General features: G+C 42.8%; 1 protein-coding gene across 2 annotated transcripts in view; it reads right to left on the reverse strand.

Moving 5' to 3' along the window:
- Positions 1 to 27613, reverse strand: part of PSD3 (pleckstrin and Sec7 domain containing 3) — a 576473-nt gene that overhangs the window by 405355 nt on the left and 143505 nt on the right. For both annotated transcript variants that reach the window (XM_088448410.1, XM_088448411.1), the window contains exon 2: positions 19386 to 19506. In XM_088448410.1, coding sequence (XP_088304536.1) covers positions 19386 to 19506 — 121 coding nt within the window. The remainder of the gene's footprint in view (positions 1 to 19385; positions 19507 to 27613) is intronic.

Here is a 27613-nt window from a genome sequence, read left to right on the forward strand (position 1 = left end):
GCCGCCGGGCTCCAGCCCTTAGGGGGGCACCTGGCTCCATTGTCCCCCGGGTCGTTCCGGGCACTGCTATGGAGATGGAGCGCCACTGACCGGCGCTCCACCTCCAGCGGCGTCAATATTGAGTGTATTACCAGCGGGCGCCCGGCTCCTTCTTCCCCCCCGGCGGCAGCCGGAGGAACGGAGCTCACTCCTGAGCTCCACTTCCAGGTCCCGCAATACACTATGGGAGTGACGTCATGACGTCACTCCCATAGTTCCGAGGAGCGGGCGCCGGGGATGGAAGGCAGCAGCACTGGAGCGGGGTTTCAGGTAAGTATTGTTTTTTTTTGTACGTGTGTGCGTTCGCAGGGGGGGGCTCACTACAGGGGGCATTATTGGGGGCTTGCTACAGGGGGCATTACTGGGAGCACTACAGGGGGCATTGTGGGGGCTTACTACAGGGGGCATACTACAGGGGGCATTACAGGGGCTTACTACAGGGGGCATTGCTGGGAGCTTACTACTGGAGGCACTACAGGGAGTTTACTACTGGGGGCTTACTACAGGGGGCGCTGCAGGGGCCCTTACTACTGGGGCACTGCAAAGGGGGACCACTACTGGAGATATTGCATAGGGGGACCATTACTGGGGGGCACTACATAGGCAGCACTGCAAAGGGGGACCTCTACAGAGGGCACTGCACAGGGGGACCACTACTGGGGGAACTGCATAGGGGGGTGGCAGCTGGGGCTGGCATAGGTGCTGGCGGGGTGGTACATTTGAATTTGGGGGGGGCACCAACATTTATCTTGCCTCCGGGTACCTGGGATGAAGTTACGCCACTTTCTGTGATAGCTGTAATATGGTAAGGCAGCAGGAGGTGTCATGTCTCCTGCATGCATTACTGATCCAAGCTGCGTCCAAGGAAGCAGCATTGAATCATCTGCTATCCCTTCGGCTGCCTGAGTAACCAAGGGGTCACACAAGCCAGCACCACAGATGAGTAAAAGAGGCCAGGAAATCTCCATCAGCCGACAGAGATCCTGGCCTCTCCACTCCCCCCCCAACGGCGATGACACACCTCTGCCTTGGGAAACTGAGGCCATCGCCGCCCACTCCCTGCCCAGAAATGGCAGCAGACTGTTAATCACTGACAGTCTGCTGCTGGACTGCGAGCAGGATCGCAGACCCATACTTTTCATGCACAGTATGGATCAGGCACATGCGCAGATTCAAAATAATCGTGAATCTGCGTGATCCCTGTTACTGCGTCTGCAGTTGAATCACCCCCTGAAATCACTCTGTAGAGCAACATTGAAGATCATGTCTAGCAGGGCTTCCATCAGGGGGGGAATGCCGACTCTGGAGTCCCATTCCCGGACAGAAGGGCGCCCTCCCGCAGTGGCACTGTGTGGCTGCAATCAATCTCCCCTGTTGTTTGTAAACTCCAAATGCTAAGCTTTGCCAGGATCAAAGATTGTGGATGAATTATATTGTCTGCCACAGTATGAATATATCGAGTGGAAGGTATTGAGTGCTGAGCTGCTCTTGAGCCTGCCACAATGTGACATTGTATATATGAAGCCAGCCCCTCAGCCCCAGAAACTGTGTAATTTAAGCGTGTCTTAGTTTTATGGGATTGTGTGACAGTGTGTGGTCCTGACAAAGTTCAAACCTAGGCAAAAACCTTATCTTGGTCAAACTACACTGCCATGCCAAATTTGGTGGAGCTAGGTACAAAACTCTGGCCGTGCATAAAGGACAGACAGACACACACTTTCTTGCTTATTATATAGATATTTAGCAGAAATTCTGTTTTATCTCTATCTTTGATATAGATCCAATTTTAACTTTTTCTTATTTTATTCATACAAATGAACGCACTTTATTATATATTATATCAATAATATATAACGTATGCAAATGTGGAGAAAAGTGTAACTATCCCTATTAGTGTGGCTGGTCTCCCTCCTTGGTGGGTCCTCGCACACATCCCCTGTTCCCTTTTTTCTTTTCTTTTCCCTGTTATTTTTCTCATTATCTCTCTTCAGCCTCTACCCCTCTTTTTTTTTTGTATTTATCATGACGCTCTCTGTTTTGACGCTGAACGCTAAGGGCCTCAATACTCCACAGAAGCGCTCTATGTTGTTTTCCTATGTCCACTCCCATTCTGTTGATGTTTTTTTGCAGGAGACACATTTTAAGCAGGTAGGCCATCCCTCGTTGTCCTCTTGGCGGTTCCCAACAGCTTACTATTCGAACCATAGGTCCAAACGCTGCGGGGTGGCAATCCTTATTCGCAATTCTGTTCCTTTTATGCTGCTTGACTCGCTCCATGATGACAATGGTCGTTTCCTCATTCTGAAGGATCAGCTCAGTGGAAGGGACATCAACTTTGCAACAGTGTATGCTCCAAACTCAGGTTAGTCTGCTTTTTTCCGTAGTTTTTTATTAGAACTCCATAATTTCCGTCAAGGGGAGGTCATATTAGGGGGTGATTTCAACACAATTCTCTCACATACCCTAGATCATTCAGGTAGCTCTCCTTACACTTCCTGCTCCGCTAGCTCCAAGACCTTGGGGAAACAAATGGTCGGGGCCGGTCTGTTTGACTCCTGGAGAGCTCTCTATCCCACAGCTACGTATTACACCTTTTATTCCTGTCCTCATAATTCCTACTCTAGGATCGATATGCTTCTTTGCTGTGTCTCTTTGACTAACTCTCTTGTGGATTCGACCATTTATGCTAACCCTTGGTCTGACCACTCTGCGTTAGTGGTTCGATTAGACTGGACGTCATCATGCTTGGGAGGGCGCTTCTGGAGGCTTAATGAGATACTCCTGAAACTACCAGATATCTAGGCAATGTTAACTACAAAATTGAATGACTATTTTGAGACCAATACTACCCCAGATGTATCTGTGGGGACAGTGTGGGAGGCACATAAAGCAGTGATTAGGGGGGACATTATTAAGTATGCTTCTCAGCGTAAGAAAACTCAACTTGCTGCAGTGTCGGTTTTGAATGTTCGAATTCAACATTTGGAAGCGGAACATAAACACACTAATTCTGCTTTGATACTGCGACAACTTGACAAGGCCAGGGGCGAGCTGCACAATATCCTAGCTGAAAAAACAGAAAAAAGTCTTCCCTGGCTTAGGCAAATATTTTATGAAAAAGGGAACAAAGCAGACACCCTACTAGATAATAAAGTGAGAGCTAAATGTGCCGCTCAAGCGATAGTTTCCATGAATGATAGCTCAGGTAGATTGTCTTTTGATAATAATAGTTATTAATCAGACATTCAAAGCTTACTATGAGGCATTATATAATCTGCCCATTCTCTGATCCTTCTGCATCCGCACGGCATTGTAAGGAGTACCTTGCTTCATGTAATTTTCAATCCGTTAGCTCCCACAAGGCGCTTAATCTTGGTTGGGATATTTCGATAGATGAAGTCACTAAGGCTCTTAAAACCCAAAAGCCTTCGAAGGCCCCTGGCCCAGATGGCTTACCAATGATTTATTAAAAGTCCTTTGGGGCCACCTTAATCTCTCGCCTAACAAACCTATTTAACTCTATTTTAGAGGGGTCTTTTTTCCACCCTGAATCTACCAAATCCAAAATCATTGTCATTCCTAAACCCGACAAGGACCATACCTTGTGCTCTAACTTTAGACCCATTTCCCATCAAATTATTTGCTAAAATCTTGGCGAATAGACTCAATGAGATTTTGCCTGTATTAATTGATCCGGTTCAAGTAGGTTTTATACACCACCGCCAGGGACTGGACAATACTCGTAGAACTATTGATCTTATACACAGTATCAATCACTCTCAGTTAACCTCAGTGATTCTGGCAATTGACGCTGAGAAAGCATTCGACCGGGTTTAGTGGCCGTTTTTGTTCTACACCTTAGAAGTGTTTGGCTTCGGTGATCGTTTTGTATATGCTGTCCACTCTCTATGATTTCATTTAATGGTATTTGCTCAGAAGTGTTCAGGTTGGGGAATGGGACTAGGCAGGGATGCCCTCTCTCGCCTCTGCTGTTTGCACTTTGTTGAACCGTTCGCTGCACGCATTATATCTAATTCTAATATCACTGGAGTGTCCTTGGGGTGTCACCAATATAAGATATCACTATTTGCTGATGATGTGCTTCTCACGCTGTCCAACCCAACTGTGTCTCTCCCGTCTTTGTATCAGGAGGTGCACCAATTTGGTACTTTCTCAGGTTACAAGATTAATGAAGAAAAGTCCGAGGCGCTCTCCCTGCATGTGCCGCTTCAAAATTAGGGCTTGCTTGGAATCCAGCTATAAATTTCAATGGCGTCCCACAAAGATTCGATATTTAGGAATCTATATCAAAAAACGGTACTCCCATTTATATCATGCAAACTATACCCCCCTATTTCAGAGGCTAAAGCAAGACATATCGACTTCAAACTCTTTGTACGTATCTTGGGTAGGTAGGTTAAATGCAGTGAAAATGAACACACTCCCTAAACTTTTATACCTTTTCCAAACACTTCCCGTACGAGTCCCTGTGCAGGTATTACAGTCCCTGCAAACTTTGTTTGGGAAGTTTATCTTGGGGGGAAAAACAACACGTCTGAGCCTTTTGACTTGTCCAAGCCTGCAGATAATGGCGGTTTATGGCTTCCTTTGCTGCAGAACTATTACTACGCCATCCAATTGAGTCATATCATCTTGTGGCACTCTCCCCCTGGTCACAAGAAATGGGTAAATATCGAAAGTGCTTCATCCTCAGATTTGGGTGTAGACTTTCTCCCCTGGCTACCATGTATTCACAGACCAGCCTCGGCCTCATCATTCTACTCAAATTACACTGTCAACTTGGGATGCAATTAATAAACATTTCTCACTAACATCCTACACATCTCCCCTAACTCCTCTTTGGAAACACCCTCTATTCCCCCCTGGTTTTTCTACAAGATAGGACGAACCTTAACTCTCCTCTGGGATGTTTTTTGCATTTTTCTGGAGAGTTTGCTCCATCTACATTTGCAGACTTTCAGGAACGCTATAACCTCCCCTCCACACTTCATTACCCCTACTTACAAATTACCCACTTCATCCAAACCCAATGCCATTCCAGGAGTCTCCGCTGATCTACCCCATTTGAACGTCAGTACCTGTACTCTGTGGGACGTAAGGGTGCTATCTCCATGTTATACCACTCTATTATAGCTCCTGAACAACCCCCTAAAGAAACGTTTGAAGTAGCATGGGAACGCGACCTCGGGTTACAATTGGACTACGAGGGATGGTCCCGCATCCGACAGCGGATTGCTAAAGCTTCCATTAGTGTCAGCATCAAAGAAACAGCTTTCAAAGTCTATACACGATGGTACTTAACTCCTGAAAGGTTGTATCATTTGTATCCACATTCTTCTGATCAGTGTTGGCGCAACTGTGGTAGTCTGGTGGGACTGCCCTGTGATCCAACAGTTTTGGTCTATGATAGTTAATTTAATGTCAGAGGTTACTTCTTGTGCTGTACCCATGGATCCGCTTGTACTCTTGCTTCACGAGCCCTTGCGTTCGGTGTTGAAAGCTGAGAATAAATTGATTGTACATACATGTAATGACTCTAAACTCTTAATAGTCAAACACTGGAAATCACCTCAATCTCCTTCTAAAACTGCTTTGATCAATAGAGTACAAAATGTTTCCTCCATGGAATACATTACCTCCCTTTTAAATAATACTGTGTCCGCATACCAACAAGTATGGAATCTTTGGTTTACTTTCCACGCTTCTTCCCTGCCAGGATCCCCTCTGTGATACTCTTTTTCTTTATTGGTTTTCACATTTAATTTTTGTTTTCCCTCATTTTTCTTTTTATTTAATTTTGTTTTAACAAGGATATTTGATCCATTGTTCAATTAGCGGATAATCTATTGGTCTGTAAGAAAATGTAAAAAATTACTACATATTATTGCTATATTTGAAAGTAAGATTGTGGGATCCTCTTATTGTTATCTTTTATTATATTTTTGTCTCCCACTTTTTGAAATTTGTTATTTGCTGAATCTTTTACTGTTATGTAGTGTATTTAAAATAAAAGATTAAAGAAAAAGAAAGAAAAACTGTACAGTCACATCCATCACTATAATTGTAGGATAATCTCTAATCTGGTCCTTGATCTCATTACATCTGCAGTATATCCATTTAAGAACCTTACTGGGAATTTAACTGGGAATACAAAGCTTGTAGTTTAAGAAATAAGACTTGAAATTTTAAATGTAAATCTAAATACCGTCGATTGACTTTGTGTTTATATTCTTATATAATGTGTTAACGCATTTGCTACAGATATTATTGCTAAAGCCGACCATTTATTATGCAATTATTGGTGGATTGGGACAATAATTGCTTAGTATATGGCTGCGACCGATATTTCAACATGCCCGATTGATCGTATAATTGGTTGGCTGCATCTAGCAGTGTATGTGCTGCTGCGGCCGACCACCCAACATTTCCCCTGTTCCTTAAAAAAAGAGGTGGAATGGAGAAATTCTCCTCCCCAGGGGAGGAAGTCAAATATTGTGAGCCATACACTGTGAGATATCTCACAGTGTATGGCCACAATATCTTATGGGTTACAGGCTGTCATATAAAATGTCTGCCGGTATTACAGACATTTTATCTGACAATGTATGCCCAGCCAGCATAATGAAAAACAAATTATTCTGAAATGTTCTACTATCTGATATTCATGTATTGTGACAGTAATGTGCTGTGAGGTCAATGGCTGGGGAGGCACACATGGAGATGGGTCTGAGTGCTGGGAGGCTGTCTCACCCCCCACTGTAACTCTCCCCTCACTACACTAAGCTTCAGTGTCCATTGATTTTCCTATATGCATCACTGTGTCTTCTCATACTGCTGCTGACTGAGTTCTGATCTTTAAATACTGCAGTGCAATTCCTGGTCACATGACACATTCAAGGTGTCCATCAGTGCTCAAGGCATGCCCCCCCTATTCCCCATAGTCAGGGGCTTGGCTCTATTAGCTCTCTTTCTGTGCAGCTTACTGCCTGTGGTGTAGCCACAGAAAATTATTCGGGGACTGTCTGATTCTGAGTCGAACATTGCAGTGTCCATTCCTGCATCTTTTGCCAGTATTGCTTCTGTGACTTCCCTGGTGTACAGCCCTGCGTCTGCATGTGCAAGGGCTGAGACACAGATTCTCCCTCAGAGTATGGTCTCCAATGTGAACAATTACTGTATGTGTCTGAGTTCGCAACCACTTCAGCAACGCACCCGTGACACTCCCATAACACACCCATAACACGGACCATCTCCGTGTGCCTGAAAAGCCACATCCCAGTCACCATCCAGGAACATCCAGTGTACATCACATTGCTGATACCGTACGTCTCAATCGCAACTGTGCCTCTGTACTTACAAGACATGTGATGCATGCATGGTGCGGCTTTTTATCAACTGAAACGCATACGCAGTAGCAAAGGATCACTAAACTTCTTGAATATCGGCAATGCGTGCATCTCAGACTCAGGCCCTAAGTGATGTACACCTGGCTGGTACTGGAACTATCATTGTGCAACACTCGGAAGAGTAAAAGTTTCTATTGACGTAGCATAAATGAAAGTTGCTACTAATCACTTACTGCTGGTTTAAAGGTAACTGGGTAAACAGACATAACGTGAAAAGGAGCTCTGAGTGTATAGCAATAGTGATCTGAGTTTATACAGGTCTGCAGGATGTTCTCAGGTCGCTACATTCCCCAATAATAAAATACAAATGCCTGGAAACCTATTATTTCATTGCAGTAAAACATCTCCTAGCTTAAACACCTTGAAATAGCAAATCTTCATGTCAAATTACATATGGCTGAAGGAGATTTCTTTGTTGTAAATGCAGCGGCCAGCTTGTGTAACCCCATGGGATCACTTAGCCGGCCAATGTTACAGCAAATTATCCGATACTGCTTTTGACAACGCACCTTGGATAAGAACTGCAGCAGGAGGTATGAAGCCTCCTGCTAGATTACCATATTTGTAAGGACGGAATTGCAAAGTTGCTTGCGAACACCTTTGTATTTCCATCCTAAAATAAATAAAGCCCATTGTTCACTGTATGTGGACTTGTACTGTCATTCATACACATTGGATGGAGGTACAATCCTTTATTACTACCAAGTTGACTATCCCTTTTAGGGTGCATATGTCCAGGGCACTGTGGAACCATTATCCTTCTACCACTTCCTCTCGGATAACTTAAGGGTGTTCGTCTATTAGCTAGAATAGCCGCAGTCTCTAAAAATACAATTTTATCCCAATGGATCAAGACGGAACCTATTTCTCTAACACTCATGCTACTGCGCATTGCATACTTATACCAGATGGATTGAATGCTCTCTTGATGCGGAATCTAGAGCACAGAAATTCTTTAAGATCTGGCTCCTATATTTGGTTACCTTACCACTATCAGTTCGGGACAAGCTGCGAGACTGACCACCTGGTATAATATGGAGGTGTTAGATAAGGGTTCCCCCCGTTTTAGTCAGGGTTACCATTTCATACCTTATTCTCTCCCATGTTACATTTCATGTTGCATCTTTGACTTTGCCCTATAGGGAATTTTTTGTACTTATTTAATTAATCATGTTGCGCCTATACCATATGATTTATTTCCTTTGTATGATGTGTTTTTCCTTAAAAAATAAATAAAAAATAAATAAATAAAAAAAAATATATATATATATATAGTTTCATCAGAGAAGATAACTTTTCTCTACTGTTAAATGGTCTACGACGTACATTATTTATCTCAGGTAAGTTGGCGCACACTTTGGAATTTTGTCAGAAGTGGCTTTTTTATTTTGCTTTGCAGCCTCTCAGACCAACTGCTTGCAAACAGATATAGACTGTGGGCCTGATTCATTACGGATCACTGCTGCGATTATGCAAGCAGACCTGCTGCGAAAATATGCTAATGTTTGCAATCGCAATGCCGTCGCAGCCCAACATAAGGACGTCAACTTCTCCTTACTCTCATCCGTAATACCTTGCAAGTCTGCGAAACCAACGGTAACATCAATTACCATCGGAACCTCACGCACAACTACAACAGGTCTGACCTTACTCAGAATTTGCTAACCTCATCGCACGCAGTGAGAGCTCAAGCTGCCTATGCCATCTCAGTGGTATGTCTATATAAATATGGAGGTCACAATAATTCAAAACACGGCGAAGAAAGCCAAACATTTTATACATTACTTTGCAATTGTTACTAAACAGACCCAAATGCTTATTTTCCTATAAATGAACATTTTAACTTGAAATGAGAATGAAATGTCACATAATGATGTTCTTTATGATTCTTGTATTCAAATTTCTCTAAATTAGCTTTTGCATTTAATTATCTAAGTTTAGACATTTATAAAAGCAATATGTCTGAATGCAAATGAAGCATAAGGTATGTTACAGTGCATGAATGTACATGTGTGAAATCCTAATAAATGATATAATTAAACATAAGGGATGATGTGCCAGCAATTCACAATATCTCATCCATGCTTGTCAAAAACTGTTTCTTGTAATTCAACAAATTTAAGGTTTTATTCCATTTAAGGTTTTATTCCATTCATCCATAACATGTCTTTGCCAAAATGTATGTGTAAGCACAGTTTTAAAGAGTAAAGTCCACCTTTGTTTGTTTTTCTTCACTTAAACAAAAGGTTCAGATCTGTAATGACAAGCCTCTTCCTGACTCATGGTGTTGCTTCCTGGTGAGGCAGAGGTGAGGGATGGATTTATACAGAGGCCTGCTTATCTTCAGTAATAGTAGATGAACTCTGCATCTAACCAACAAAATAAAACAGACAGGGACCTGTAGCTACTAAATATGTTTTGTGTTGTCCACCCCCTCCACTGGAGCGGATGGAGTTTATAAGGGATATTCTTTTTTTAGGGGGGGGGTTGGATTTCAATATTAGGGATTGCAATCTGTTCTTTACATAACTGTGGCTAGATAAAGGTATATGTATGGTATATGTACTGTATATGCTAGACATAGTTTTATACTATTCCTCACTTTAGGCATTGAGTAATCTCTGGGGGCTGCCATGTTTCCACACCTAAGACCTAACCAACGAGGTTGCATGTATCATTTGCCTTTATGCTATGTCCCAAATCTATTGTATTGAGAGATGATCATATATGCAATGGTAACTGTATTAAAAGGCAAACTCTTTAAGCTAGCCAGCACAGTCATAGAAACTTAGTACAGTTATACAACTTTCATCTATATTAGACAAATAGAAACACAAAATGAAGTACATAGGATTAGAGTCCCTTTAAAGCCGCACATCCTCTAGGTGACTAGGAAAGACAGTACGATTACAACATTGTAATTGTACTGTCGTTTCCCATCCCCTGTAGTGCCTACATTGAACGATTAGTCGTTCAGTGCAGGCACCCTCCCTCATCCCCGAACATGGTCAATCTGTCGTTATCGGCAGATTGACCGGCATGTTTCAACGATGACTGATTTCGGAAACCACCAGCCGGAGCCCGCATCACTGGTTGTTTCCGACACTATAGTGCACGATTAATGAGCAATTGCACGATTACGATGTCGTAATCGTGCAATCGCTCATTAATATCGCCTAGTGGATGTGCCCCTTAAGAAGAGCATAGTTTTATCCACTTTGTGTTGATACACGTTTACACAGAATTCTCATTATATTATTATATGACTAAATGAGTCCAGGTTAGGAAACAGCAGCCCTCATCTCTTAAAGTGGGAACACATGTTAAAATCTTCCATTTGGCCAAAACTGGAAAAATCTAGGCCATACAGCTGAATACCAATGGGTTCTATTAGTATGGTTATACAACTATGCAATGACCATCCCCGAACTGGCCATCTGACAAATGACATAAAGGCTGATGGGTAGCCTGAAGGTCTTGGCCGTGCAGCTACACTTACCTGTACTCTTCTCGCCCGGCATACATAGACGGGGCTTACCATGAGGACACATCCCATGATGCATAGCCATGTCTCTGTGGCAAGTGACCACGCCCCCTTTACCATGTACACGCACCTGTGGTGCCTGCATGGAAACAATGTCAAGGCCGAGTTTTAACCCCAGAACGCCCCTGGCAATGACCATAAACACACATACGATAGTAGTCACAGGCTGTATGACACACACACAAATGTGATTTTTGAGGTAATATGGCCTAAACTGTCATGTCTTCAAACAGGCCCATCAGGACACTAGTACCAATGATTTAGTCACTTTTTACTGTGCTGTTAACAATAGTTATGTTACCACTTATTAACTAACAATGCTGCCTATTATAGAGGTAGTCTGATTCAGAGGCCAATTAAGTAATAAATCACTAGATGAGACACAGTGGACCTGCATATACCGTTTGCATGAGATCCTCATACACTGAGAAGACTGAGATTCTGAAGTCATTACAGACAGGGTCACCTGCCAATGTCTCAAATAATCATTTTTATTCCCCCATAGTTTGCAGCCATTAGCTCTCTGTTAAACATACATTCTAATCAGTGTAATGTAATCAGTGTTATGACCTGATTGCAGTATGAAGGCTTTACAACCTTCATAAGAAAATGAATGATCTCTATTAAACTGGTAACATATTATTTAAATATATGTATTAAATGTAACTGGTGCTCTGTCAATACCATATGTTTGTTTGGGAGCAGAATGCAAATACAGAGGTACATCAGCTAAAATCAGAATTTCTCTTATGCAAATTTTTACATGTTGATAGAAATCTGCTTGATGAAATCAGAACGAGACTGGGTTGGGCGTTACATGTGCATGGAGTCATCAGTAAGTGGTCTGACATCATTCGTGGTGTGACCAAGGTGGAGGTCTTCAAATTTGACACAAAAAAATCTCTGCATAAGGAATGATGCCGCCAAAGAAGCCTAAGGTAACTTGCTTGTTGCAAGAGCAGATTTCAATGGCCCTCTTTTCTCCAGAGGACCTTGATGCAGGAGAACCACAGGTCACAGACCCCCTTACCAGGTGACAGCTCACTGACAAAGAAGCCAAGTAACAAATCACAAGGTGAGACAAAATACAAGACAAGCACACATCAAAGCTAAGGGACAGGCTGCATGCAGCAAAGCACAGTGAAAAATGGGCCAAGATCAGGGAAGGCAGGGGAGCTGGAGCTGAAGCTGAACGCTGAAGTGGGTAGGGGTAGGTGCTTATGGTCACCAGGCCCTGCCCCTACTGGGATAATGAAAAGAGGGTGAGGAAAATAAAGCAATTCTCATATAACAACCAGCACTCCAGCTGCTGTGGAACTACACATCCCAGCATACCCTGCCACAGTTTTAGAATGCCCAACAACAAATCAGTGGCAGAATATGCTGGGGTGTGGAGTTCCATAGCAGCCTATCCATTAGTAAAACAGTTTCACCAGCTATGGAAAATGTTATCATTGCAGTATTTAATAATGGACAGCTGCGCCTTTGCTTGTAGGTTGCTGCCATGCAGAACGGTCACCAGACCAGAACAGTAACTTAAATGATGATTAAAAATAAATAATTTTTTTAACTATACTTAATGTAATGAAATCATAGAAATGAGCATTCCAGTGTCAGTGATGGCTGGCTGTATGCACACAGGGAACTACGCCACAGGCATCTGACAAACTGTCTGATAATGCCTTTCATTGGAAGATATAAGAAGCATTACATTAACATTACACAAAAAATGTTCCTACTGAAATTATTTTAGGTGTGATTTGCCAGGACAATGCTTTTGTATTATGGCCACAATGAATTTTCTCTGCTGCACATTACCCCCAGCTCTCAATACAGGATTCTACAGTGTCCCATAAAAAAATTCATGAAATTCCAGTAAAAATCAAAACTGTACTTTTGGGTTAGTCCATTAAGAGGACACTGACATGAAACACAAATCTATGCTTCCGTTCAGTATAGAATTTCTACTATCAGACATTGCCCTATTTCAAGGGTCCATCGCTGCAGTTTTCCCTCTTACTACAGCTTTCCCATGATTCTCCTCCATAATTGTTGTTGGTGCACCAGTGGGAGGTCTGACACTCACAGCCTGAGAGTGCTGAACCATTGAACTGGAGTAATGTAGGATTGTTGTAGCGCCACACTGAAAGTAAGTGAGATGGGTTGTCTTCAAGCATTGTCTGGAGGTGTTATATAGTGTCTATGCCAAAACACAGCAAAACACCTTATACACAGGAACAGCAGGTAATGCTGTACAGTGCGATAAACAGGTAACAGCCATCTACATTCTGACACTCAGGCCTTAAACAGGTCAGATGTCTACCACCTGTGAGAAAGGGGCGGCCATGGAGTCACCTCCTGAAACCCAGGTGGTTAACCCCTTGCTCCCATGTAGCAGTTCTTCACTCCACCACAGTACAGTAAGTATAGCCTTGTATTTTATTGTTCTTAATAAACTCCACTGAAAACTAAATCATTTGGTTCTGTGTGAATGTATCCTTTAGGTAACTGAAGTAATTTTTGTACTGAAATTCAGCTGCAAATAAAATGCAATAAAGTGAAACAAGGAGCAGTTTGGCATTCCTGACAAGGGAAGCTCCATATTTATTGTACATATGTTTTTTCTTTTTAACAGGTTATACAAAAGAGGGCAACTAATTTAAAGGCAATAAGGTATTGCTTTCTCAGTTTAATATTACAACATGTCCTTCTACCTTGGCTAGCTGAGAATTACACCTGTTGTCAAAGAGCCGCAAGTTAAAGAACCCTTTAAAGTAGGGATGTGCAGGCTCGGATAGGTTCGAGTTTGCACGTTGAGTTCGGATTTTTCCCTCCAAAAAAACGGAACTCAGAAAGAGGCTAAACGTCATCTTACATGGACGAACATCATCATTCCTGGACAAAAGTCTTACATTTGTTGCTTTCAAGTACAGTCTCTTGATTAGATCCAGGCATAAGCGGAAGCCTGTATAACATGACCCAAAAGTCCATGACATCTGTTACAGAAGATGAACCATGCAGGGTTGTCTATATGGTGGTGACCTCAAAACCGTATCTGCTGCCCACATTCCATTCCATGACAACCTCCCCGGATTCTATCACATGACATTATTTTTAAAGGGTGTCCAGCTAGTAAACGTGCATGTATGACACGCATACATTCCTTACAACAGGGAATTCTATTGGTAATTTAAATGCTGATTTTAGGCATGTTTTCACAAATTAGATTTCACTTTTGCATTCCCTTCAATCTCTATATTTGTACTTCTAAAAATTACATATTGCTTTTGACACAGAACAAATCTAAATTACAAAGAATGAGATCTGAGACAAAAGCACCCCTTGTGCGAGCTATTAGGCACTTTAGCTAATGTAACAGGATGTGACAAATGTCCCATAGATTTCCTACAGACTCCAATGCACATCTGAGTGAGCAGACTCTAAGCTTGCGGAGTGACTTGCTCTCAAGCTGCGTGATTCACACGAACAATGCCTGGAACGCTGACTGCGCTCTTCAGTGTATGATTAGGAATCAGCATGAGACCTGGGGAGATCTGAGAGTCTCTCCATTGACCCTTGGAATTCAGTCCGTTGGGCATTGGGTTTAAGACCAGTGTGTTACGGCTGTGACCTATAATGCTCGTATGGTATTTTTTATTAAGCTAAAATGTATATTAATCAAATAATTACATGGACACATCATCAGCAATAAAATATGGAACCAAGTGTGGTTGCAATATAATATAAATACATTTAGATCTATTATTAAACATAACAGAAATGCACCGCTGTTTTTCTGTGTAGACAAGTCGGGCATGATTCGGAGGTGCAAGCTTACTACACGCAATGCGTATATGCACGCAGTTGGCCGATGTTGGATGTACTGCACATGTGTCCAAGTCACACAGCACATGCATTTCGATTGTTACTGCTGGGAGGTGCCGGACTAATTTGGACGCAAGAGCTGATGATTTCAATGAGCACATGAAAAATACGATTAAGCCACGATATACATCCCTTTCGTTCAACATTTACTATATTTGCAATGTTTTGCACTGCTAATATGAAGATGCGCGTACTCTGTGAAAAAAATGCAAGAGATCGCGAACCAATATGACTAAGCCATGCTATGCATCCCGCCATGCAACATTGTGCCCAGTACGCTATAATTCTGTTGGTGCTTGGCTACGATGTGAAAAAGTTGCTGTGCGATGCAAAAATATGCAAAAGTAATAAAGTACATAAGTGGATATCCACTGCACGGTGTCCTAGTTGCGGCAAGCATCTGACGCCATATGATGCAAAAATGCTAAGTGAATGAGGACTCATCTGTATACTAAAGGGCTCTCTTGCTATTTATTTATGATCCAATGTATTAAGGCAATGCCCCATGGACATAGATCTGTTACATTTTGGTCCATTTTTTCATCAGGCAACCAGCAATATCATCTTTTATCTGATGGAAAATTGCATATATAGCACAGAAGGAGTTAACGAAGTAGATCAATTGCCAGCATTGATGGAGAGCAAAACAATTGTAAAGTTGGAGCTGCAGCTCAGACATGTAATGTAATGGTAGGCAGTTTAATATCTGCCAATGGTGTGTTGCCATATACAGTATTTGTCCCATTATACTTGTATTATCAAACTACAAGAAGAATGTTTTCTCCACGTTCCATATAAAAATGTTCTTTACATTGATTTTATGGTTACAAAAAAAAATCAATCAATCTACTACATGTAGTCAGCAAATAATATTAATAGATGATGAAGCTGAAATAATTCTGATCAGCCATTTCCCATCATATAGTACACTTCATTTGATTCACTTTAATGCTTAGTCATATTCCAATATTAACATCGGCAAAGCCCAATAGGTTCTCACAACTGGCAGCCATCTCATTAATTCCACTCTAATGTGAGACACTGCTAAGATTTCATTCCTTAAATACACAGCATTTGAGAATGAAAAGTGTATCGAGAGCAATTTTTAAAAAATCAGGCACTCATTATTCCAGTTCTAAGAATCAAGCCAGCCATTCATCTTAAAAGGCAACAACAACATACTAAAGAACTTATGCTGAGTTGGACTCCTATGGGTAAAGAGAAAAGCACAATAAAGGCACACTCATAAATAGCTTATATACTGTATGTGCATACAGTATGTTCAGTTGGATGTTTCTCAAGGTGTGTCCAGCTCTACACCAGTAATATTTGTAAAACACATATGTCAAATACATGTTGTTAGCACAAAAATGTATTTCATGGGATACAGTCAATATGTCGACACTTAAAATGCTGTTGGAGCCGCCAGACCCCCGATCCAGGTTAGTCACCGCTAAACCACCCGGGACGTTTTGTCGAAATTCTAATCAGGTCAACATTATATCAGTATCAGCATGATGAATGCTGCCAAAATATACCACACCCGTATTTCATAGAGAAAAGCACATTTGCTGTCAAGTTTGATTTAAAAAAAATATTTAAAAATCTCTATAATGCAAGAGATATAATTGTAATATCCTAAACATATTAAAGTAGCAGAAATGTCATGCTAAAACGCACCCGCAAGTGATACGTCTACAGACAGGAGTATCTGCATCTGTGAATATGCCCTTAGTGGACAAGGTTTGCGCGCCCCTTCCCTCACCCATCCTGCTTCTTCAGTTGTAAGGAGTGGCAAGAGTAAGATGCGACACAACTGTGTGGCGGTGTATGCATACACTATTCTCCGGACATGCACAGTATTAAATTGCATATCTGATGCTAATAAAACAAATCTGATTCTAACGCTACATCAGCCCTTATGTTAGTAAAATTAAATACATTTTAAAGTATCCACTAATTCTGTGGGTTACACATGCTGTGATACTGTATAATTAGCCTGAAATTTTGTGGTCCCATAATAAGCACTACACCCACTAATAATAGAAATCATTATTGGACACTAGTACAGTATGTGTATATGACCATGCTTAGCATGTGTGTTCTGTCCTATTATACTGTGAGTCTACACTGAAGTAGAAAGTTACTCAGCTGATTAGCCATAGTTAGAACTTGTCCAAATTGGCCATCCATGTGTATCAGCAAACTGTACTTGGACAAACCAGCAGGACTGCAAAGGGGATGTAATCAGGAAGCTGGCGGTCAAAATGCTGGCTTCCCGACAGTGAAATCCCGACATGGGACTAATGATAGGCGTCTAAATACTGACGTGATCATAAGTCCCACGCCGAAATCCCGACGCCCGGCATACCGAATGTAGGTAAGCCGTGCGTTGGGAGCTGATAGTCATGGGGGAGAGGGTTAGGTTTAGGGACTCCCGGGGGGACTTAGGGTTAGGCACTCCCCTGGGAGGGTTAGGGTTAAGGCTAGGGGAAGGGGGATTAGCGTCAGGTACCACTGGGGGGGAGGTTAGGTTAGGCACCCCCCCCGGGAAGGATTAGGTTTAGGGTGCGGGGAGGGGGGGGTTAGGTTTATGCACCCCTGGGGGGAGGTTAGTGTTAGGCACTAGGGTGGGAGATTACAGTTAGGCACCCTTAAGGGAGGGTCAGGTGGGGGAGAGAGGAGAGTTAGGGGTCTTACTCACCTCGGTCAGGATCTTCATGTGCCGGCCTTCCGGCGTCAGTATTTCATCCGCCGGGCTTAGGTCCGGTGGTAATTCATACCAATTCCCTGCAAAGTATGTGCTCAGCTCCAGAGTTTCAAAAAGCCCCAAAAACGCCTTAATAAAAGTCTACCAACTTGTTTGCCTCTCACTAGTTAAGCCTGCCTCTGTGACGCCTTCCATCTCTGGTCTCAGGCACACTTATATTGTAAGTTGTCATGAGCAAGGTACCATCTCCTCCTGTCTTCTTTTCTACTGTCACTTGTCCATCTGCCTGTTCTTGTACTATCACTCCTACATTTCTGTACTATGCTGTTTTCTTCTGTATCTTGCTGACTACTTCTATTATTGCATTTATGTTTCCAGTATTTGCTGCAGTTTGTTTGCTTGTTCTGAACTTGGCTTGATGAATCCTTATATTTTACAGTATGTACTATGCTTAATTGCTGAGTGGTTATATAGTAGCCCAGGCCACAGAACTACAAGGGGTCCATATCATCCATATAAATGTGCTGCGTCTGAGTTGCATGCAAAGCTTCTGCAACTCCAGATGGCTGCTGCACCCAGACTTGAATCCTTATGCTAAAGTAGCTTTATACAGGTCTTCATGTATATAATTACACAGCCTACAACATTTCCGTCTGCAGCAGCAGCCATCATCATTAGTATCGGCAGTTACACCTACCCCAAACTGGAGTCCATCTCTGAAAATACGCATGACTCAGAATAGGACGGAACTCTGTCTTCATGCCATGACACTCCCATGAGATGGGGTTTTTGTATGTGCCCGCATTGCTGCCGCCCAGGTGCCACCCAGAAATGCCCATTTCGCACACTGAGGGAAACGGCTGAGATCTGTCCAACTGATAACTGTCCGGAGATACACTAAAGCTGGCCACACATCTAAAGATTACCTGTCCAACCATCCAACTAGTTGATTGGTTGGAATGAAAATCTGGTAAGGTATGAAAGCAAACGACAATCAGCAATTTGCTCCCAAACACCGGAACGTGGACAAAAACTGTTGTTTGAACAAATTGTTTAGATCAAACATTTAACAAACTTGTCTGAACGACCATTTTCATCTGTTTTCTGGCATTTAGGAGCAAATTGTTGATCATCATTTACTCCCATTCCTTACCAGATTTTCATTCCAACCAATCAACTAGTTGGCTGGTTGGACAGATAATCTTTAGATGTGTGGCCAGCTTTAGATGTGTATATTCGGTACTGCACATACGATATTTACTAAAATTTGCTAGATGCAGCCGCAAACAGAGCTGCAAGTATCTCCGAATCAGGGCCTTAATGTTAAAAGCAGATCAAAATACTTGGTATATAACACTTATATTAAAACTCTTGATGTGTGCTATCTGATTCACACTTCTTTCTCAACAGTAGCGCCAACACAACTAAACAGTAATTCCCCACCCTTAGTCCAAACCATTTAATCTTGCTGCTACCTTCCTGCACTGACCAGCATTGTGCACCACCATGGCACTTTCAAGTAAACAATAATCATAATAATTTTATCTTGTGTGAATGTTTTTACATGATACATTTATGTGTTTCATACATTTCTATTAAGTTTTCCAAAAGCTAATATTCATATAATTTCCAACATCACCCATCTCCTGCAGAGCACATTGGTTTGCCCCCATGTTCCTCTTATTATTAAAATTAACTTATCTGGACTGAAATAAATAATATTAGTGAACTATCCCTTGATAGTTTGTGGTTCACGTGTCACTGTCTCACGAATGCTTACCAGTCTCTGGCGCTTTCTCATCAGCGGTTGGCATGGGCTCACCAAACAAGAACTCGTATTTCGCCTTGGCAACATTCTGGGAGTGTGCTGATGTGCTGTTAACCCAAACATATCTCTCTGCCTGTTGAGAAAGAAAATGATAGATAAAACCTCTCTTCCACATGATTGTTTCCTGTTGAAACAAAATAATCATACACCAACACATAAAACATCACAGCAAAGTAAACCTATAATAAATACATGGCTATCCTAAAACCAGTGTGTTATTGTGGAGAAGAAAGTCAGAAAAGTTATTATCATAAAGCATGTGCACACTTATCCAGATTGTAGACGCTACTATACATCTTGTATCAACTTGTAACTTTAGGTGAATACGGCACTTTTTTTATAGTAAAAAGCATTGCCTAAAACAGACATTGGTTTGAACAAGAAAACGTAGGGGGTGTATTTGCACCTCAGCTTTCCTGAGACTAGCCAAAACTTTCATTTTAAAGGGAGGCTGCCTAAGGTCAGGTACACATCAGAAGGACGTGTATCCCAGCCGACCTGACGCCGTACAGAGTGCACGATCCTGTGTACGATCACGCAATATACCCTTCTATGCCAAATTCACTTGCATGCCATCGTCAGCCTGGTCGGCTAATCTGATAATCTGACGTGCAGCACAACAGATGGGACGACGTCGCTGACGATGCACGTGAACTTGCGAATGAGGGTACACATTGAGCGATATGGATGATATATATATATCGTCCGAATCACTTAATGTATACCCGCCACCAACTAGACTAGACTAGACCTCCAAAACTTATTAGTGGCTCCTAATTTCACTGACAACCTCCAAAAGATCTGCATGACATTGGGGTCTATGGGCCTCATTTATCAACGAGTGATATTCTTGTTATCACTCGTTACTAATCTTAAATGGTGCTCTAACCAATCAGCACCTAACTGTCATGTGTTTGAAAAAAAAAACAGTTAGGAGCTGATTGGTTGGAGCACCATTTAAGATTAGTAACGAGTGATAACAAGAATATCACTTGTTGATAAATGAGGCCATATGTACAAAGGCTACTTCGATCGGAATGCCGGCGGCGGTAATCTGTCAGGTGTTGGCATTACGATGCAGGCATTCTGAGCACCGGAATCCCAGCAGTCGGGATATTGACCGCATACCCTGTAAAGTGACAGTTAGGAGCTAATTGGTTGGTACTTAGGGCCTGATTCACTACTGATCGCAACCGCGGTTGCAATAGCAATTACGCATTATCTAACTGCGATAGTATGCTAATCCATTGCGATTGCTATGCTGTTGCAGCACTACACAAGGACACCCACTTTACCTTACACACATCCGTAAAGTTTAGCAAGACTGCAAAACCATCGGTACCATCGTAGTCTCATGCACACTTGCACAAGCTCTGACCTTACTCAGGAATTACTAACTTCATCGCACGCTACTCAGTAGTACTCAGACTGCATACGTCATCGCAGTGACTAATTTATGCACGCCTAAAACGCCTACGTTTCGCCGACCACCCTCCCATCACCACCCACAAACGACACTTCCTGTCAATCACTCTGCGATGGGTCTGCGTGGTCACTGCGATCACAGGGCCTGATTCAGACCCGCTCGCAAGCGCATAGCGCTCGCAAGCCGGGTCGATGGTGGCCCAGTGCGCACGTGCGAGCGCAATAAGCACTCGCTCCGTGGCTCACTACAAAAGGGGCGGCTGTCGATGTTGATTGACAGCTCGCCCCGTTTTGTAGGTGTGGCCGGGAGGTGGCTTCACAAACGGAGGCGTTCCCAAGCGAACGCCTGCAGTTTGTGGGCGGCCCCACTGACATCACCAGTGATGTCAGTGAGAGAGCTTCCGGCTCTATTAGAGCCAGAAGCTGTCTGGGGCTTGCGGCCACGAGACCCTACCACAAGGGTCTCGTCGTAAGCCCGATGGTCGCGATGGTCTTGACCATAGCGACCATCATCCTGGCCACTCGCAATAGCTGTGGGTGGTCACCCACAGCTATGTGAGCGGCCAGGAGGCCGCAACTAAAAAAAACAGCGCCCGCCCTGATTCAGAGAGAGTATTCGCTTTTTGCGAGCGCCTCTAAATCAGGCCCACAGTCCCGATCACAGTGGCCGTGATCACAGTGACCGGTTCGCGCACTGCGATGCATACTCAGTGGGCAACAATCGGCCGATTGCGTGTGTAATTGCAGTTGCGATCGGTAGTGAATCAGGCCCTTTATCTCCATCCACTTTATCTCTCACAATGGCTTAGTACATACACCCTATTATTTGTATTAGTTTCTGGCAAGACAGGATTCATTTTACAGCAAGTAATTCTCAATGAAATATATGGACAGGGCAGTTGTAATGTGTAGGTATGTATCATGAATAGATGGCACTAGTTATGAAACCACTGCAACTATGTACATGCACAAGTGAGAATAGGTGATCGAAAAGTAGTAATTCATAAGCAGTTTATAAATTATTAGAATAGATGTTCATAGTTAGTCTAACCACAGGAAGTCCATTTGTTACAAGTCTGCGTACTTGACCTTAATAAATTCCTGTTTTGCATCCTGTTGCTGCCATAAGGCAGAGTTGTTGAGACTTTATGGGAAGCAGTGGAACCAAGAAGTTAACAGACTTTCTTAAAAATGATGAACCTACAAAGTCAATTATACATTTTTTTAAATTAAATAAATGCATAATTTATCTTCCAACCTTCTCCCATTGCCAGGAATGCATGCATTTGTCTGTGTTTTATAACTGATCATTCATGCAATATTTTTTTCTCAAATAGAACAACATCTTCAGTTTCCATAAATGCAATAGCAACAATTATGATACTGAAGTGGAAATCTGGAATTTAACACTAATTGCTTAGTGCCCCTAATTTCCAGGTCAGTCCCATTTTAACAATGTGCCCTGGAAATCATGTAATACTAAAGTGATCCATTTACCACATAAAATAAAAAAAACCTTGATAATGTACCTACATTCTACTACTGACCAATTGATCAATGCTCTTAAATTGTCCTGCATGCTGGGTTTGATTGCAGTACCTATTCTTTCTCTATGTATGTAGACAATGTCACAGAGCCATCGTTTTGTTTTGTATACACGATCTATTAGCGCATTCGGTATGATTTATCCCTGTAACGGCATCCCGACAGATGAGGAAATCCCGATCATCATAAAGGTAAGTATAAACTAATCTAATTCTACCCCCTAACCCTAACCCTCCGTTAGAGTGCCTAATCCTAACCTCCCCCCCCGTGCCTAACCCTAATCCCCCCTTTAAGTGCCTAAACCTAACCCCCCCCCTTCCCCGCCGCCTAAACCTAAGTCCCCCGTGGGGGTGCCTAACCCTAACCTCCCCCCGGGGGTGCCTAACCTAATCTCCCCCCCCCAAGCGGCTGTCTACGCCCGGCATCACTTTGATCGGGATGCCAGGCGCCGGCCTCCCGGTGTCGGTAAAATGACAGGCGTCTAGATTTAGATGCCTGTAATTTAACCCTCGCAGGGATTAAGGAGTTTGGAAGCCGCCTGTCGGCATTGCGACGGCCGGTTTCCTGAACTTATATCTCTATTAGCATTGTAGTAGCTGCTCATAATCATTATACTGCATATCAGAACAGTGTTTTAAAATGAAACAGGACTATGAATATGTTTTCTACTTTGCAAGCATGATGTCAATGATCCCACAGGGCAGAGGTTTCCAAACGCGTACCTCAAGGCACCCCAATAGTCCAGGTTTTACAGATTTCCATGGTTCAGCACAGGTGGTTAAATCAAATTGACTAAGTCACTTGTGGTCAAGCATGGTTATCATGAAAACCTGGACTGTTATGCTGGGTACACACCTAACAAGTATATCTGCAGATTGAGTTATCTGCAGATATATCTGCAGATGATGGTTGTGCATACACGCTGACCAACCATCACCTGCCATCTGGCTATGGGGTGTGCCGCACCCCCTCCCTGCAGCCTCTGCTGCAAGTGTCTTACCACCTCTACACACAGCACGATGTCCCAATATATCTGCAGATATATTGCAACACAGCCAACGTTGTTCAAAGACATATCACTGGTACACACTGTCCGACGCACACAAAATATATCTGCCAGTGTGTACCCAACATTAGGGAGCCTTGAGGACTGAGGGCCTGATTCAGACCCGGACGCTAAGCCGTGGACGCACGCTATTGGCGATTGTCGCCCATCTGTGCATATGCATGCGCAAACCAGTCACTGCGTCCGGGAATCATGCGCTCGAAGTACACAGACTGGACGCTACTTTGAGTGACAGAATGTGCCGTTTGTGGGTGGTAACAGGGGAAGGTGCTTGTGAAAGGGGGAGTGGTGCTGTGAACGCAGGCGTGTCTGAGCATCAAAACTGAGCTTTATGTGCATAATTAGCATGGAAGCGTCATTGTACACGTCACTTGGTTGTATTTCAGGCTGCAGTGATCGCAGTGCTTGCGGCGGGGTAGGGTCTACCTCAAGCGCTGCGTGCTGCTCCGATGGCTCTCGATAGTTCTGATTAATCGTACACTTCCTGGAGATGATGTGTGTTAAGAAGGAAAAGTGTGCGTCTTTAGATCAGCGTGCATTTGCTCTGCCATTGCTCTCTAAGATATAGAGGGCGTCCTTACACCAGATAGTGCAATTGCGGAATTTTGCCCTTTTGGCAGCGAGAGAGCGCAGCTTAGCGTCTGGGTCTGAATCGAGCCCTGAGTTTGGGAACCTCGGCTATAGGGTCTTCTTTTCTTATACTTCCATTGCAGGGGGGTGCCTTTATGGGGTGAGGGGTTGGCAGAAGATAAAGAAAGTAAAGTTGAGTGTCTTGTAAACACTAAAATGTATTTTTAATTTTTATTATTTTGCAACTGCTCAGAAAATGTGCAGTAAGTGTACATCTTTATCTATCAAACTAATTTTGAATTCTGGGACAGAATTTGTTACCAACCTGCCAAACATATAAAGCTGGGATTTGTATTATGTGTATGTTTATGTACAAGCAACACAGCGAAGGAGATATTTAGATCACCACTGGTTCCTCTGGGAAGGACAAGGATAAAACATTTTATTCAATATTTCCTGCCTTACAGAAACTGTCCATCAAAAAACCTGATAGAACGGGTTTGTGCAGTGTATGGCTATAAAATCTAGTTACTGACTTTTTGGTTTCCATGATACAATTAGCAACTCAGATAACGCTTAATTCCTGTTTAGTGACATCCCAAGTGTTTTCAAGGTTACCTGCTTCATTTGTATTGCATGTGGCAGAGAGAGAGCTAATCGTGTAACAGTGATGCTTTTGCGGGTGTTGTTATTATAGTAGAGCAAGAGGCACTCAGGACTCTTAATGGTAAATGTAACTAATCATCTACCAGCGCACAATAATGCTTTGACCCTCACATCTTCCAAATTTAGCCCTGATCCTTAATTAATAGATGTAGTCTATAAGTGTGCTAGTAAATTCATTATACACTACATCTGTGTATTAGGGTGCAGAACGAAATTTGGAAAATTAGTAGTTTGAAGCACTATTGTGCACTGGTAGATCCTACTTTTGTTTATTAGCCTTCTTAATTTACGATCATTTATTTATTAAAATATAGTTAGCATCATAGGGACATGTGTATAGTAGTTAGAGATGGCTGCTCTTTAGAAAAGCTCTGTGTCCCACCTACCACACTATCATATTCCCAAGGGCGTAGCTACAGTAGGTGCAGAGGTTGCAGCTGCTACGGGGCCCAAGCCACCTCTGGGGCCCGACCCTCTTCCTGCACGGAGTCACACTGACATCTCCTCAGCCCTGGCTTTTCTATTCTCACCAGACCTGCTGCAGGGCATCTGGGCCTAGAGCTGATCCAAGCTACTGTACAGCCATCTCTAGCTGCTGCCTGCATGTATTGTGATGTCACAATGCAGGTCACAGCCCTATATAAAGGATGCCCAGCTACTGGCAGCCATTTTGTGGTGACCTTTTGTCCTTCACTGATACTATCTGAGTAGTTCCTGCTTTATTTAAGCGACTTTTGATAACGACTACTGATATGGACTGTGGATTATATCCTCCAATAAGCGACCTCAGCAACAAACAGTGACATCTTCAGAAAAAGAATCTGAATAACATCTTCAGGTAAGGACTTTATAACAAATTTTGGCCTGTCACCCTCACCCCTTCAGACACCTTCCTCCATTTTATCTGCAGTTTTTAATTTAGAAACAATGGATAAAGCAAATTATTCATCTGATATGACACTACATAACTTAAGATGGGTACACACTTGTCCAAGCCTCTAAGGATCCAACTCCAGACCAGACTGTTGACACAATCCTACTGGAGACCTGGATGCACAATCAGCACCTAATATATTCCTACACACCTGTCCAATTTTGCAGCAGATCTCAGACAGGAGGTGCAGAGAATGGGGCTGCAACGGGGACGCCTCTGAGAGCTGCTGGAGGGCATCTGCTGTCACTGGCCCAGCTGTCTGTCCTCACTAACTGATTTATTAGTGAACCATAGCCTTCTTATATACCGTGTTATGTCATAAACATTTAGGATTATAGAGGCTATATAATTTTTTAAAATATCTTTCATGCCTCCACCTTACCAATAGCTGCTTTAGTATTGGTGGCTAATAATGCTTCTGCCTTACATTAGACACACACACGCACGCACGCACGCACACACACACACACACACACACGCCAAAAGCTACCAATGTTTAGCTGCACAGAATCAGAAAGTGCTCTGCACATATACAACAGCAGCTTAATGTATGAATTGTTTCCCACAACTCTTGTAAGCTCATTCGGGGAAGGTCATCTTTCTGTTTCATGTCATTGTATGTTATTTGTATGTGCCATGATCCCTTCATTGTACATAGGTACGTAATATGGTGGGGCTTTATAAATAAAGGCTAATAATAATAACAGAACGGGATATCTACAATTTGAACATTTAACTGAAAACAATCTCGTGACAGCTCCAGTCTAACATCATGGCACAGTTATGTGTTCTGTCTCGTTGGGAATCTGTTCTCAATGCTGTGATCGTTTTAGAAATACATTTTCTCTATAGATCTGTTATTTTAAATATTAGGGTGATCTTACATTGCATTTAAAGGAAATCACTTTTTGGCAACTTGCCATTTTCTTTCAAACATAATTATTTTAATAGTGTTCATATTTACCAACATTGCTAATTTATTATTTTAGTCTTCAAGTTTGAATGGAAATGGTAGTAGCAGTGCTGCAGTTAGGCTGGGTACACACTAGATGACCCGGCAATCTTGCCGATGGTCGGGGCGATTTACCTTCGCCTTGGACCATGCAAGATTGCCGGTACACACAAAGATTTAACGAATGACGGAATGATCACTCGTTCTGTCCTTCATTAAACTACACAGCCCCGTATGTGATATCTTCTGATCAGCCATGCATGTACAGCAGATCAGATGATGCGATGAACGAGGCACCGGAGTGCACAACAGTGCGTACACAGTGGACGATCTGTCGTTCCAATTTGTCTTAAATGTTCTGGTTATATCCACCAGATGCCAGTAAAGAGCATAGACATTTCCTTCTGTGTTACACAGCATATTGGTAAACTTTATATACAGATGTGTCCTCATACATCTAGCCTCTAATGCTGGGTATACACTAGTTGATTTCTCGGATGATATGTCAGATTGGACAGACACAATCGTCGGGATCGTCTAGATTGCATTATGCGTGCTCCCCTCGCCATTGGGGTCGTGCCGTTGGCCATGCATGCACAGGCAACGGAGCGACCCAGCTGCAAACGCCAGGAAGGTGAATGGTGCAGGTGTACGATATATCGTTCACCGGATCGTGCAGTGTGTACCGAACGCCTGATATATCGTGCCACTGTACCATCAGGCATCATATTCGCGGGTTACCTAGTGTGTACCCAGCCTTAGTCACAATGTGATGCGAATAGGACGTACCAGCAGACTGTGTGACACATATATATCTGTGTGAGTCTGTATATGGAGCACAATGAAACTTGGAATGAAAAAAGCTGCGTCCGCTATTGTAGCACTTCGTATACAGATTCAGAGACTCAGTCGCACAAAGATATACAAGTGTTGCATATCAAATTAATCAGCAGAGCAATATGTCTGGCGCAATCAGAGTCTCACGGGGCCTTGCGCGCGTGGAGGGGCTTATTACCGTGACT

This window comes from Taudactylus pleione, unplaced genomic scaffold (genome assembly GCF_031769625.1).
Source record: "Taudactylus pleione unplaced genomic scaffold, aTauple2 ptg000454l, whole genome shotgun sequence".
NCBI classification, from domain to species: Eukaryota; Metazoa; Chordata; class Amphibia; order Anura; family Myobatrachidae; genus Taudactylus; species Taudactylus pleione.